We start from the raw sequence: 16,745 nt of genomic DNA on the forward strand, positions 1-16,745 counted from the left end.
TTATGCACCGTTGAAACACAATTTTATGATATAAAATTTGCTTTTCCTACACTTAATAGCTCACTTCATGTGATAGTTCCAAATTAATTAAAGAGCACACTTAATAAAAAAACAAATATTTTCCATTATCTTATTCATAAGCTCATTATTTACTACATTTGTGCCTGCTTTCCCAGACTGCATAATTTTGAAACTTAATTTACTAATGAAATTGTAATTTTGTTGCACGGTTAATGAAGGGAAATAGATGAAGCAGACTCACATATTACTTTTTGTTCCCAATTATGTGCTGAAATCTCCATGTCTTTCAGGGACTCCTGAGGATTACCCACAATTTTTCCATATGCATCCCAGGACTGCAGAACTTAGTCTTCTGGAGCCAGTGAACAGAGACTTTCATCAGAAATTTGATTTGGTTATTAAGGTAAATTAACTTAATAGCATATTTCCTTGTACCATGAAATATTAATCAAAGACAATGAGAGGGTACAATAGCCATTTTTCTTTCAAAAATTAAAATTAATGCGAACAGTGGTTGACCAATTTTTTTGTTAAAATATCTTAAATGTAGCTTAAATCACTTTATTGTCTTTTTCTAAAATAACATTTTATAGTTCTATGAAGTGAAATACTACTAAATATTTTATATATAATAAGTTCCCCAGTCAAATATATATTATCCTACATAATATAATTTTATCCTAAAATGTAATATAATATAACAATATTGTAATGAAAGGAATGAACTTTAGCTTTTAACCATAAAATGATAATAAATGAATATATATTCAATGTGCTTGATTTAACTGTGTCTAATATCCCTCACCTACAACTCTAGCACTCTACCTGTGAGGCCAAGATGGGAGGATAGCAAATTTGCACACTGAGCATCTAGCCACTTAGTAAGACTTTGTCTCAAAATAAAAAATACAAATAAAAGGCCAGAGAGGTATCTCAGTAAGAAAACCCTGGTTCAATACCACTACTGTAAATAAAATAAATAAATAGAGCTTAATTTATATTTTTATTAAAAATATATATTATTTGTTTAAATATGGCTGGTTTTTTAACATAGGAAAGTCTTGCTCAGTTAGAGATTCTTTTAATAAATGCCTCATTATTACTGCTATTTTTATGTTGAAAGGTGATTCTAGACCTGAAAACAATTTCAAAGCTAAGGAAATCTTTTGGATTTAAAATTTTAGTTTTATAAACTCTAGTATATTGTAATGAAATCTTGTAAAAGATATTATGAAAGCATGGATAATTTTCCAATTAATTCAGATGGACTTCACTGAGAAGGTGAGACCAAAGTTGGGCTTTGAAGAAAGGGTAGGAATTTGCCAAGCAGAGATGAAGAATGAAAGAAGGGCATTATAAATAGAAAAACATGACAATAAGAAAAATACAAAATTAGTCTAGTCTATATTGCACGACTTTTATATCTATGAATACAAAATTATTAGCTCTGTAAATGTGACCCTATGTTATTTTTCTTAAACTTTAAATGTAAAAGTAATAAGTAAGGAAGCCTGTGTAACGTGCATTATGCGTGCTACTTTCTGTACATTTTTCACTGGAAGGTTCACAACCTTCATAGGATGCTCAATTTATACACAATATGGAAACTAAAGCTCAGAGTAAGTGACTAACTTAAAGTTACATGGAAATAAGAGGCAAAATTGAGATTCAACTTTCATTTTATCTATGGTAAAGCCATTCTCATATTACTTCACAGAATATATAGCTACTTAAAAATGGTTCTTTGGTTTTATTAGGTGTATTACTTTATCATTACTTTAGTATTACTACCAACTGCAGAAAACATTGAGTACACATATATTTAATTTTAGCTCTAAGTAAGAGATATATTCTTAGCACCAATTATGGTACTATAGTAATATACTAGAACCTATATTTACTGTATTTAGGAGTTACTTTTTCTTAAAGAGTTTGTAGTCTAGAAGCAGATAGATCAAAAACAACACATCAAGATCTAACAGGAAAATCACATAAAAGGAGCCAACAAAACACTAAACAGGGATATTTAAATTAAACTGGGGACTCAGGAAAAATTTTATGAAGAGTACTCCAAGCTAAATATTGCTGAGTTGAAAATGTTTGGCCAGTGAATAAAAGTGAAAGATATGTTTGAACATAAGGAATAGCAGAAATAAAAGCTGGGAGGCATAATATAACAGTCTACAAGCAGTTAACAGGGAAATGAGGCATAGAGCCAGGCCATGGGGAGAGCCTTATGGATGGATTCAGGTTGCTTGGATTTAATTTTGTAAGAGTTAATCAATTTAATTTTAGGAGTCAATCAACAAAGAAACACTATTTTTACCATTTGTATAAAATGGTCATGCAGGAGATCTATATTCTTCCATTGACTAATTTAATTATCATGGGACTAAAGAGCTCAGAAATATTTCCCCTTTGTCTGTTGTTCTCCTAGAGTCCTATAATGCTGTTTTCCATGGGAGTTAAGAAACAGGATAAAGCTCCATTACCATACTGCCACATTTGAAATAATAAATCAGTTATTTTCCTTATTATCAAAGACAGTTGTCCTGGAGTACCTGTGTAAAGTGTAATTCAGGACATTCATTACAGAAAGAAAATCAATTAGAACCAATTTCAGATATTTTCTTAATATTTTAATTTTATAATACTAATAGAAGTTTATGCAGACATATAGTAGATTCAAACACCTATGTTTTGTGTGCAGTCAAAGGAAAGATACAAAGTCATCAATTTTTAAGAACAATAATGTGCCACTTGCTTGAGTACTAGCTGAGTATTACATCATTATTCAGGGACCCACTGAAACACTATGGCTGGCACTAACAACTTTTTCAACTTCTTTCTTTTTATCTTAATAATCTTTCATTTTTCATTGACTATAAAGCTTTGTTTGACTTGATCCCAGTTTCTATATTAGAAGCTAATGAAAACTGAAATACAAAGAAATGTCTTCTAGATTTTGAAGAGTTCTGCTTTCAAAAGCCACATGTGCTTATAACAACTGATGACTGCCACAAATGACAGATTTATTGTTTTTATTCTTCACAATTTCTACCAGTGATTTATTTAGAATATTGGCAAACAAAAATATAAAGGTGAAGTTATGAAGGCAAACTGGAGATGTTCACGAGCTTCAGCACATTCATGTCCAACTGAAAGAGAAAAGGGTCTTTCATTTCACAACACTATCCTAAAACTGAAATAATCATTATCACTAAAATATATAAAAATGCAATACATATTGTGCATGAGAATCAAATATTAGGTTCTCCCAGGATACTTTATGTTTTTTCTGTTGTCCTTGAATAATTATTCATAACATCCTCTCACTCTCAAAATTGTCCCAGTTGGATGATATGTGAGCAGTATACGTATGAAGAAGAAGAAAACCCTATAAGGTAGAAATATAGTAGTACATTTAAGATTCTCTACATATGAACTAAGTGTAGAACATCTATTACATAGCCCAGAACATTTACTTTCATCATTTTTAGTGTGATGTTTTAAAATTATTTCTTGGTATATTTATACTTGAAGCTTCTAAAGCAAAGGTACTCTCATTTTAATTATTAAAACAAATTTAAAAAGTAAAGTAATAATAATTCACCATCTGTTTCTCAAAAAATAATTACATTTTTATTTAAATTTCTTTGATTAAAATATTTGATTAACCTTTGATTAAGCAAGGGTCACAATGAAATCACAAACATCATTGTATCCTGGTGCTTTGATTTTTCTGTTGTTACTCAATGACTTCTTTACACTGCCTAGAGTATAAATTTTTCTTCAGTCATGAGCAGACTATCATATATTGTATATGATGTCTTTAGCTGTACCCTAAGTTCTGACTAGTCACCTTCCAGCCATAGCCAACCACTGGCAGTGCCCAGAGTTCTGCATACTCTCTCATGTCATGGAATTTGCAGTGCTGCTCCTTTTCTAGAATCATACCTGTCTTTGTTCAGGCCAACAATGTAATTTATATTAATGCTTCAGTTTTTTTAATAAAAGACACTTTCTCTGCAAAGGCACAGACCATGCTCAGAGCCTTTGCAGCCCATTTGATCCTGTAGTAGTAGTGGTCATTTTATGTTGAATTTATTTTCTCCTGACCTTTACAGATGGCACATTGTGATATATTTCTTTACATTGTATCCTGTGCCTAACCTTGCCTATAACACATAAAAGTTGCTGAATGAACATTTGTGATAATGGTTTTCTTCTGGGTGCAGCAAATCTTTTTAAACTTCTGAAGGTTATCTACATTTTCACTATATTTAAATAAATACATTTGAAAGTATATGTATTTTATACAATTTTATCTTGCATCTTTGTCCAGAAATAGAAAAAAAAATGATTGCAATGGAATTTTGAAAGAAATTCAACCCTGGATTTATGTTAAAGCATGCTTTCAGGTATTTATGACTGCTTTAAAAAAAGCCACAATTCTTATAAAGAAAATGTATATTATTTGACATAGAAAATCAGCCAGGGAATGCCAATTAGTGAGCTTGACTCTGTGTATCTGTGCCAGTTATTTTGGCAAGCTACTTACCTTTAGAGGTTGTACAGTTACAGAGAAACAGCATTAGTGAACTGATTGATGCCTAAGAAAGCAGCTGCTATAACTCTTGACCCTACATGAATCTCTAACACCACAACTCTGTAAAATGTTTAGCCTCTACGTGAAAAATGATATCAGTTACACTTTACTTACACTTTACTACCCAGGAATTAAGTGGGAAACCCAAATTTAGTGTTTTTTAAGTGTGTCACATTTCCAGCTTTCAATTTGCAAGTCTTTAAGAAGTCCCTGCCTTGGGGTAACCCTAAATATACTAATTATGCTTTCAGACACATTTCCCTGGTGGTGTCCATATCCACATCTCCAATATTTTGTTTCATAAGTACTTTTAGTATTATACAATCTTGTCACATTAAAACTGTAACAAATTATGGGTGTCCTTTTGAAATTTCTAGTCTTCTACTTTCGGTCCTTCTTTCAATTAATGCTACAATTGGACAGTTACCCAACTAGGTACAACCATTTCTCATAGGCCTCCCTTCTCCTACATCATCCTCCACTCAGTTATAACAATCCAGATACCTCTGGAATTTCTCTTTATCCATCTTTCTGCACCTACATCACTTTTCTAATTTGCATCTCACACAAATAATCTCTCAAACTTTAGGTACATTTTCTTATATCTTGATCATGTTCCACACTGTCAATAAAATCTCGCTAAGACAGCAATAATAAAAGTATATCATGTTGCTGCACATTGCCTTCAAAGTAAATTAAAATTTGTCCCTCACATGAATTTCCACCCGAGACTTTGTCTAGTTGAAATATCGTAAGTATGAGGGTCCGAGTAGCAAATTACAGATTATCAATCATTTCTCAAAACAAAAATGATGAAATCTCCCATGAAAATGAAAAGAACTATCAACATTCATTAAATTCTTTAAGATGATTGTGAAATATAAGTTACTATATTTTCTCTGTAGTATGTTATAAAATTATGAAAAAAAACCAAGATAACTGCATGAACACTACCTTTGAAAGGAATAAAATAAGACACATCCGTTATTCAGGATTAGGGAGGAAGGAAGGAAGGAAGGAAGGAAGGAAGGAGAGAAAGAGAGGGAGGGAAGGAGGGAGGGAGGAAGAAAGGAAGAGAAGAAGAAGAAAAAGAAGAGGAAGAGGAGGAGGAAAAAGAAGAGGAAGAAGCAGGAGAAGGATAAGAAGAAAAGAGGAAGAGGAGGAAGTGAAAGAGGAGGGAAGGGGTGTAGGAAGAGGAAGAAGAGAAAGAGGAGGCAGAGAAGGAGGAGGAAGCAGAGGAAGAAGAGGGGAAGGAGAAAAGAAAAAAGAAAAGAAAAGAAATCAGAATTACTTTTACCTAGCCATAGAAAACAATGTGGATTGCATGCCTTCATATGTCTGGAACTAGTATAGATTTGTATTCCTAGGTGATGTGGATTACATGCCTTCATACGTCTGGAACTATTCTAGATTTGTACTCTTAGCCATATTTTTATAGATTCTTCCCCAAAGAATTGAAATATGTACACATTATGTTCCTGTCAGTAAGCCAGTGTGGACTACCTTAACAAAGTTCCATAAACTAACCGATCTATAAACAACAGAGTTTTATTTCTAACCATTCTAGGAGCTGGGAATATGAGACTAGGTGTTTAGCATGTTTGAGCTATGGTTAAGTCTCTCTTCTGAGTTGCAGATTACAAACATCTCTTTGTATCCTTACATAGTAGACAAAGGGTGAGAGAGCCATTTTGGACAACTCTTTGTAAGGACACTAATCACATTCATAAACTTTTATCCCTTGTAACCCATTGCAAAATAGCCCCACCTCCTAATTTCATCCAATTTGAGGTTCAACGTATGAACTCTGGGAAATACAAACAGTCCATTATACACAATATTTTAATTCAGAGGGTTAATAAAAAATTTATTTCCCTTGCCCCAAGAGCAAAGTGAAAAAATGTGAAATCTTTTATTCATTTTAGTGAAAATCATCTCATAAAAATTTCAGGCATTATTTGTAGTAGTACTAAAATAGCAAACCTTCTACAAGTTTATAAATAAGAAATACATTTTGTATAATCAATTACTTATTTGATAGAGTGGTAAGTGTTCATCTTTTGTTGTGATTTTGTGTTTTAGTTATTATGAGGGATTTTTTTGTTTTTGTCGATTACCACACAAAGTATTATTTTTGTTTCTTCAACAGTAATATTGTGTCCTGAAATATTTTTGAAATTCTGACTGCTAGACTAAATTAATTGACTGTTAAGCCATTATGAGAATTAGAAAAAGAAAAGAAAGCACAACATCCACCTGCCTCATAACATTATCTTCCAGCAGGATTAGTGACAACAGAAATAAAAATATAGCAAATGAATACAAGGGATGTCCATGTATGCAAGCTGACAAAAGACACACAGAGGTGATATTTGACTTGGCCTCTTTCCTTCTTCACAAGGTGACCTGCAACTGCTTGGAAGAAGAAAGGCAATTTATCCAGTGTTGTCACAGTACCTTGATTTTCTGCAAAGCTAAATGCATGAGTACAACAGCAAATCAACATATTGTATAATGTTCAAATGAAAGCCACTCTCTGAGCTGTCTCAGCCATATTTCCACACCCCACCCTCGGCATAAACTTCCTCAGCCTTCCGTCTGATTGTGGCAAGCAATCTTCATAAGCTTCTTGGCTGTTGCATAGAAATATAAAAATAAAAGTATTGGAAAACATGAAAGCCAAACAGACCAGTTTGTTACTTTTTTCCCTCAACAACAGTTTGATACATACAGGAGAAACATTACCCTCACCGTTATTACTTTCCAGACACTTAAAAATGTACATTTTGAGTTTAATTTTTTATGTTAATATTTTTTTTAAAAAATCAAATAATGATGGATAGGTTTTATCAGATGGTAAATTCATGAAAGGTACCTTAGTAGGGTTTTCTCCTGATTGAGAGAGAACTTAGTACTGTATCCGAATCCAGTATAGGACCAGGTGGCTTTGCCTTGTGGAAGAGCAAATAAAAGTGGAAATAAAGGAGTAAAAGAAAAAGCTACTTCATCATTACCATAATTTTATACCTGTATGAACTTGCTGTTTATATTTAAAATGATTCCCACATTCAAAATAATATCCAAATAGTTTGGCAAACCTGAGATTACCTGGAACTTTCTGAAGGTATGATCTTCCCCAAAGTGACTCTGTTTTTCTTCTTTAAATCATTGAAAAACATTGTAGTAATTCCAGCATCAGTTTATATATCAAAATTTAAAAAAGGAGAAAGATTTTTATTATTGAAAGTTATGCAAGAGCTTTGATGCTTTATGTTTTATTGCAATAAATTATAAATATATTCTTATTTGAAGTGAAGATAAAATATTTCATTTTATTCAAAATATTCTCTAAGTGGGAAATGTGTTATTTATTTTTTGCCATAAGATTTTCTGAGTGTACACTATCCAGTGTAGATAGCTTTTAGTTACACACACACACACAATATATATATATATATATATATATATATATATATATACCTCTTATCAAGAAAGTGGTCTTTGCTATATTTATGATCTTATAAAATCTATTTATTAATTATTTATTATCTATTTATTATGATCTTATTAAAATCTATTTAGCATAATTATTTCTCCTTTGACACCTCTTATCAAGAAAGTGGTCTTTGCTATATTTATGATCTTATAAAATCTATTTATTAATTATTTATTATCTATTTATTATCTATTTATTATGATCTTATTAAAATCTATTTAGCATAATTATTTCTCCTTTGACAAATTATTGTATGATTTTGAAAGCTTCAAATATTTTAATAACTTTTCTCAAATTCTTTGTAAGGTCTTTACTCTTTAGAGCATTAAAGTTTAAAGAATGGTTTATAAGCAGTAAAACAAAGAAATATAGTTCTATTAAGTCATTTATTAATTACTGCAGGCCAACTCTAAGAATTTCCAAAGAATATATGAGAAGTGATAAAAATATAAGGTGCCAGGGATGGTGAATAAGATAGTTGAGGAAACCCTTAATGATTTTCAGAACCCCCCTTTCCTTTGGATGGGACTAGACAGGAGCATTCATTGTATATTTTTGTAACAACTTGTAAAGAAACATAAGAGGACTACCAGAATGGATTCAAAAAGTGGCAAAAAATATGGAATAAGTACTGAATGTTCAAAACAAGAGGGAGTAATTGAAAGGGATTCATGTCAATATGTTTTTGTTGTAATAATTTGTAATTTAAAAAAATTATCTGGCTGCCTGTCTATCTTTTGGCCCCAAATCATTATAGAACTTTAGTGAGTTAGGGAGTATTCTACAGAGAATTTCATTATATGAACTTGGTCCTCCATTCTATTTTCAATCTTCAAGTCCAAAAAGAAATTTGAGACATTAGTCCAAATGAAAAAGAATTATAACTATTTCCTAAGAAGAGTGAGCAGAGTTAGCCTAAACTGCTCATCATGGGAGCTCTTTTTGAAGGTACGAATCCTACTTATGAACAATCTGCCCTCATCACCTTACTATCGCCCAAAAGTCTTGCCTCTTAACAGTGTAACTTTGGGGATTGGGATTTCAACATATGAATTTTGGGGATACCTAAATATTCAAGCTATATTAGATACTTAGATACTTAATAATTAATATGGAATTTTGAAAACATGGAAAAAGCAAAAATAAAGGTAGTATGTTATTTGGGTTTTAATTATTTTTTTCTCTTTAATTTAAATATATATCAGCAAATCATTCAAATGTATTCATTTATTTTTGTTCAACTATACTTAAACATAGTTATCTCTCCTTGATATATACAGCAACAATTACAATAACTCATTGGACAATTCATATATGCAGCATGAAATGTGTCATTCTAAAAGGTTGTCATAATGTAAAATTTATTTTTTTTATTTTTAGGCAGAACAGGATAATGGCCACCCCCTTCCTGCCTTTGCCAGTCTACATATTGAAATATTGGATGAAAATAATCAGAGCCCTTATTTCACGATGTCCAGTTATCAAGGCTATGTCTTGGAATCAGCCCCTGTGGGAGCGACCATTTCTGATAATCTGGATTTATCCAGTCCTCTAAGAATTGTTGCTCTGGACAAAGACATAGAAGATGTAAGTTAAATATATATGTTTATTTTGCTTTGTCAATGCATTTCTTCTTATATTTATGTTAATAGGTAGTAGGACAAAGGGATGGTTGTGTGAGCTATAGAGTAGAGAATAAACAAAATGGGTATAATGAAGCTTAATGTTATAATTTAATTCCATATCAAAACTGGTTTTAAAAAGTCTGCTCGAATTTGATGAGATTCTTTTTCAGTTTGCAGCAATTTGTATATTTAATAAAGTGAATGTCTTACTTGGGTTTTACTGATACACAAGAACAATCTTTTATATTAATATAAATTGAACTTTTTATTTATTTACTTATAAGAAAAATGCCATTACACAATGAAAGTAAAACTCATGAAGGAAGCCATAAAGTGTGATTTGGGGTTTTTCTTTCAGTCTGATAGTAATATATCTTAAGAAAAACACATTTGTGGCCACCCAACCCACTCACACTTCTGGCAGTAGTTGTTTGTGTTTCTGCTCCTCCACTCCACTCATCCTTGTCTTTTGGTTTTGTGTTACTTACCCTGCTTTATGATAGGAAAATGATCCAGGGTAGGAAAATCAGAGTACTTAACCTGCTCAGCCAAAGTAATTTTACATGAAAACTGGATAGAAACGCTATACCAGGAAAACTAGAGTTCTCTCGGGAATTTAAAGGTCAATAAGAGCTGGAAGGCATTGGCATCATGAAAATGCATTGGAAACCCTTCTATCCAGGTTTGCTGACATGGTGGAGAAACCACACTGTCAACTGTAATAGAATGAAGCCTGAAAGACATCCAGAAAGAAAGACCTTTGGTGTTATGAGGTCCCCGCAGCTATCCTAATTCCAAAAGATTTTGTTTTCATTCTGTGAACTATCACAATACCCTGGCAACAAACATAATAATATAGATATATATGTAAATATGCACACACATATATACTGTCTCTGTCATATATATATATATATATGTGTGTGTGTGTGTGTGTGTATTATAGATAGTTTAATTTTTGTCATTTTCAAGGTAAAATTTTCTGATTTAGTGATTCCTCCATCATCAACAGCATTAATAAAAATTTCTTTGATGATGAAAATGTTCTGGAGGTACGCTGCCCAATATTGCAGCCACTGGCATAGTTTGTGGCTATTAAATACTTTAAATGTGACTAGCTTGAAAGCATGACCGTTACATTTTGTTTAATTTTACTGAATACATGCAAATAGTCACATGTGGCTAATTGAAGAGCACAGTGCTGCTATGTTCCCCAAACTATCATTAGATAGAGCTTTATTATCACTTCAGTAGATTAAGAAGGCACCTTCAGATTTTGGGGGTGGGAGACTGTCCGCAGAGAATATGACAACTCTCACAGGCACTTCACTTCATCCTGACAGGCTTTTAATTTTAGTCTTTTATCTTTTTATGCTTTCTTTTCTTCTATTATACTTTCTTTTCTTGCATTTCCCAGCTGTAAATTACCATATTGAAGAGAAGGGTTTTGAAGCTATTCTTAAATATCTTATGATAGGTTAATAAAAGGACCTTGAGCCAAATTCTATGTAAAACAAATTTCTTGATGTTAAAGTCCTAGATTTACCTAATCCAGACAGCTTCTATTTTGTGTACTCTGACTGTAATCTAACTACAATTATAGTTGATAAATGGAATAACCTTTCTCTTATACAAGTGCACATACATACACAATTTCATACATCAATTTCAGGGGTTTAGAGTCCCCTTAAATTTAATGAGTTTCATGAATCATGGGGTAATGATCTCCATTTAGTGAATTCTCACTAGAAAACACTTAGAGTCACTTAGTAAGTTTTATCCAGGGAAAGATAAATTAATATACAGATATGGTTATGTTCCTCAATTTTTTATAGGTTCAATTGCATTTTTCAAATTGAAATCATAGTAGTAAGTTTGTACTAATTTATGTCATACATTTATGATCATGAGTTTATAAAAAACTAAATCCTAAAATTATACAGTTTTAGGATCTACTAGAATAGCAGAATTTATGCATTTATATATACTTAGCATATTTATTTTATTTAATAGTTGTATACTAAGCCCTTAGATGCTTGCATGCATGCTTATGTACCTGTGTTTTCTCTTCTCTTTCAAATTGCAAGTACATACTCAAAATTATGTTTCAAGAATTTTTTAGAAATTAGTGGAAATCACAAAACATTGTTGAAAATAGAGCAAAGGATTATCTTGGGTGTAAATACTTGGAAAACACTACTAGACATCTATTCCTGGAGATTTATAACTCCAGCTAGGATGCTAAGTGCTCTGAGAAGTTTCCAAAGTCTGAGTCCTTAAGAATTTGAGCTTTGGAGTTATCTTTAGGTCTGATCTGTAGTTCTATAAGTCATAGCTGTAACACTGTGAGCCTCATATTCACCAAGTGCCCCAGTCTTTGCTTGCCCTGGCCTAGGTTCTTCAGTTGTGCTGATCTTGATGCAACCAGCTGGTCTCTGACTTTGTAGAGATTTCCCTAGTATGATGTCATGTTTATGGAGAGGCATGATTACTGTTTTGCAACCAATCAAATAAATTAGATTAAATACTTAATATGAAACTCATTCTTATAAGTTGATTGACTATGCATCTAGAAAGTGAGCAAATATTCTAATCCCTTAGCGAAAAAGTTTTAAAAATAACTTATAATATAAACTCTTAGAAGATTACACACAGTTTAAGCCAACTTCCTATACTCTATGAAATCATCTTCCTTTTTAGGAAATTTACATAAAACATTGTGCCAGTAAAGTAAGAAACCTAGGAGTCTTCCTTGATTTCTATGATTCATTTGTTCACCACAACTAAGAAATCTTTAAGATCTTCCTATTTAGTCTCCTAAATATTTTTAAAATCTCTTTTCTCTATCCTTACAATGACTACATTGCCTCCTGGTTATTGATCTCCTTGTTCTACTCACTTCTTACCCCATATATATATGGAAAAATATATATGAATCTTAATACAACATAGATTAAAAATTCTCCCAAATGTAAGTAGGGTATGTAACATACAAGGTTTATCTGATAACCCCGTTTTTTTGGTGTCAGAGGAGCTAAAATTTGATTACTGAATTCTAGTTGTAACAAATAACTTCTTCAATAATCATCAAAGACAACCAATTGGACTTGTAAAAGAGACAGTGGTTCACTTAAAATTGATTACCTTGCATAAAATGTTTTAGTTTCAAGGCAGGTATTATTTACTGTATTCAAAGTTTTTATGTACTTATAAATGGACATTTGCAATAAATTATAAATTAAAACCATTAGTCTATCATATATATGTCACAATACTAAGAAAATACTTTTATACATTTTGGGAAAAGTTGTTAGTTTAAATTTACTGGAAAATATTTGTACAGTTTTTCTTACCTACTAGTATACCTTCATATTCTATTATGTATTGTTAAGACTATTTATTTTACAGTGTCTATTTAATGTCTGATTCACATATAGGTTCTGTCTGGTGGAGTTCCTGTAGGTACTAGGTGTTGATTCTGTGATTGCTAATTGCTGTGTTTCATTTATTTGTTCATTTTTCTTTTCCATAAAGCTTTATTATTATTTATAAATCTATCAAAATTATTATATAGAAATTTATCTACATGACATCTTGGCTAACATACTGTGACATTTGTAGTTGTAAACTTAATCACAGTATTCTTACTAAAATGTTCTAAATTTGATATGAAGCACTTCAAACTATGTACTTCAGGCTACCACTACTGATTAAATTTGTCAGATTGGAATTAACCTTTGTACTTTCTTGTTATGGTTTACAATTTTGATGTGTATGGATCCATATTTATGCACACATGTATTTAATATGTATATACATACATTTGTATGTTGTACATGTACATATATAAACAGGCATACAATATAGAGTGTTTTAATATATTTTATTCCTGTCAGATACCCTAAATTGATTTCAAATCCGGTAGATTGGCATATTTATAATGGGATGCTTTTATCTTATTACATTATTATTCAGATATTTATTTACTACTCTATTTGTATATGCATTTATTTTTGCATTCAGTATTTCTCTTTGTGAGTGCATGTCAGAGTTTATTTTACCCCCTCCCAAAACAGTGTGTATATTAATTATATTTTTGATATATACCAAATATGTATTTCAGGGTAACATAAAATAATACTTTGTGTCACAAAAGGAAAAAAAGTAATTCTTCTTGTAGATATTTATTTAAAACTCTAATATTCTTTAAATCATCTTACAGAAACAACTACTACATAAAATCTACAGTCCCTATGGAAAAATTAAGCCAGAACATTATCTGCCCGTTTGTATCATACATAGTCCATGAGACTTTTGAGCATGTAGCTCTCAAGTGGTTAGTGGTCTTATAAACATACAGATATCGACTAAACTTGACAGTACAACTGATGGATTATATAATTCAAATATATTTATGAGATTCAGACTGTATATTAGGATATCAAGATGCAGCTTCACAAAGGAAGAATTTAAATTTTAAAGAGATTGGATGTTTGACTATTCCTCCCCCCCAAAAAATATTTTATTTTGGTACAAGTATCCAAGTTGCCTAGGTTGAGCTCAAACTTACATTCCTCTTACCTCAGCCTCCCTGAACTCTCGGATTTTATAAACATGTGCCACCATGCCTGGTTTTTGTTAAACTTTTGACATTTTTGGATTTGATGCTTATCAAAGCAACAAAACCTTTAACTATAAATATTGTCATTCAAAGATAGGTTCATTTGTGTTAATATGCATCCATTGAAATTTGATATTAATGTTTCATTAAATTATCATAAAAACATAAAAAAGACATGATGTAGTTTTAAAACATTCATATCACATCTGAAAATGGTATTAACCTTACAAATCAATATAAAGATTAAAGTTTTAGTAATAATTTATTTTTTTTTCAAATTCTTCATGATTTTAATACTGAAAGACTTGCCAAGATCCTGACTTATATCATCTATTTATTCTACTTGTAGACATATAAAGTTACTATTTTAAGCAAATATAAATGACAAGAGTTCTCTTTTAATCAAGTTATTTTGCAAAGAAAATTAGAATGAGCTATATAATAAGACATGTATAGTGACAATGTTATGTGGTAGATTATCTCCTTCAGGTACCTCAATAATCTGAAGTTTTCAGGGATATTATTTCAGTCTCTATCTAAGGCATTATGAGTGGACTCGAGGAGAGATCATTAAATTATCAGTACATCTTTAATGTCTCTGGTTACCCAATATGAAAGACTGTTTATGGAATATCAATATGTATATCATCTTCATATGATAAACATTTGACAGTTAAAGTCCAAAGATTCTTTAAAATTTGATAAAATGTAATGATGCTATTTATGTAAGAACTATGTTATATTATAGTCATTTAAGCAAATGCTTGCTTACAACTCAATTTCATCCCAGTGCTTATTATCAGAATACATGACATGTGAAAATAGTAAAAATGTGTGGTGAATATATGAATGAATATACTGAACTAGCAGAGGCTATAGCTGAGTGGAAAAAAAGAAACTAAGAAAGGATTAAGGTATAAATTAGAAAACAATGGAAGGATTTGAAAAGGAAGAAAGAAGTAAGCAGTTGGTAAACAAGTCAAATAGAAAATCTCACTCAACTATATTACTGGATACTAAAGTTATGAGTAAAATAATGTATATTAGATGGAACAGTTTTGACATAATTGGAGATTATAAAAAATGCAAATTAAATGCTTAAGAATTTGGCAAAATTAAGGAAAAACACAAAATGGTAGACATTTATGCTTCGTTTCTATTGATTGAAGTCACATGCTAATATTTAATCATCTCTAATGATTAAATTTCAACACAACTGAATCTGAAGCATAATGAAATAATTAGAATTTTTATTAATGTTATTCAAAATATGTTACTTTCATAGATACATAATTTTTCAAAATTAATTAGAATATTTGATTAATTAAACCACTTTTAATTTTTTTCTTTTGTTTTTTTTGAGTCAGGGTCTCACTATGTAGTTCAGGCTGGCCTTGAACTCATTATGTAGCACAGGCTGGCTGCAAACTCATAGTGATCCTCCTGCTTCAGCCTCCCAAGTGCTGGGATTACAGGCATGCACCACTATGCCCAGCTAATAATCTACTTTTTATCCACATCAGTCACTGGCCTGTTGTTGCTGAAATAGAGAAACATGAGGTGACTTTTGAAAGTAGCACAATGCAAAGTCTCTTGACTTTTGCATTTTAATATAATGATAATTTGATTATAACAGAACAATGGAAGCTATTATTTATTGTATTAATTTCTTTATTGTTCTGGGATAAAGGTAGCATATAGACAAAATTATGTACAAAGAAGCTATCACATAATGAGATATTATTAATATATAACTTGTTTTAGCTATATGATTTTCAATGAAATCATTTATGTCGACATCACTTGAAATATAGACAGCAGCCATAGAAAATGTACATATTAATGTACACTGGGCTTCATGTAAATCATGCCTACTTTTTATTATTATACTGCCTATTTTAACTTTTTTGTTTTACATTGAAATTTTTAAAAATATAAGCTGGTTTTTTTCCCAAATTAACATGTTTAACAATATTGAACTGTCTGCTCTTTAAGTCCTTGACACTAGATGTATTACATTTTATTACCACACATTTTACATCACACAATGCAAAATGTTATAATTCATAACAAAAATGTTGTAATTTATAAAGATACCTTGTCATCTTGTGTTATCCCATTTTTTATTTTTTATAGTCTAACAGTCCACTTTCTCAATATTCCTCATTTATTTGCTACTAGACTTCCTGCCCCACTATGTAGACATCAAGCCTTCTCACTGCATTTCTTCTTTCTGTGAGTTGCAGAGAATAATATCTTATCATTCAGCGGTGGCAATCAAATTGTGATGGTGTTCCATTATCAAGTTAATTATCTCTTACTCTTGAAATTTGAAATCATTTCCTCCATATATATATATATATATATATATAT

General features: G+C 31.0%; 1 protein-coding gene across 21 annotated transcripts in view; it reads left to right on the plus strand.

The window, feature by feature from the left end:
- Pcdh15 (protocadherin related 15) overlaps nt 1-16,745 on the plus strand; it is a 1,622,160-nt gene that overhangs the window by 1,279,544 nt on the left and 325,871 nt on the right. For all 21 annotated transcript variants that reach the window (XR_015440346.1, XR_015440347.1, XM_087184836.1 and 18 more), the window contains 2 exons: nt 312-424; nt 9,507-9,713. Coding sequence is in view for 19 of the 21 variants with exons in the window: in XM_087184836.1 (XP_087040962.1) it covers nt 312-424; nt 9,507-9,713 (320 nt within the window). In the remaining 2 variants the exon portion in view is untranslated. The remainder of the gene's footprint in view (nt 1-311; nt 425-9,506; nt 9,714-16,745) is intronic.

Source organism: Heterocephalus glaber, unplaced genomic scaffold, assembly GCF_053883595.1.
Source record: "Heterocephalus glaber isolate CG9 unplaced genomic scaffold, H.glaber_assembly_v1.0 deba00001497, whole genome shotgun sequence".
Classification (NCBI taxonomy): Eukaryota; Metazoa; Chordata; class Mammalia; order Rodentia; family Bathyergidae; genus Heterocephalus; species Heterocephalus glaber.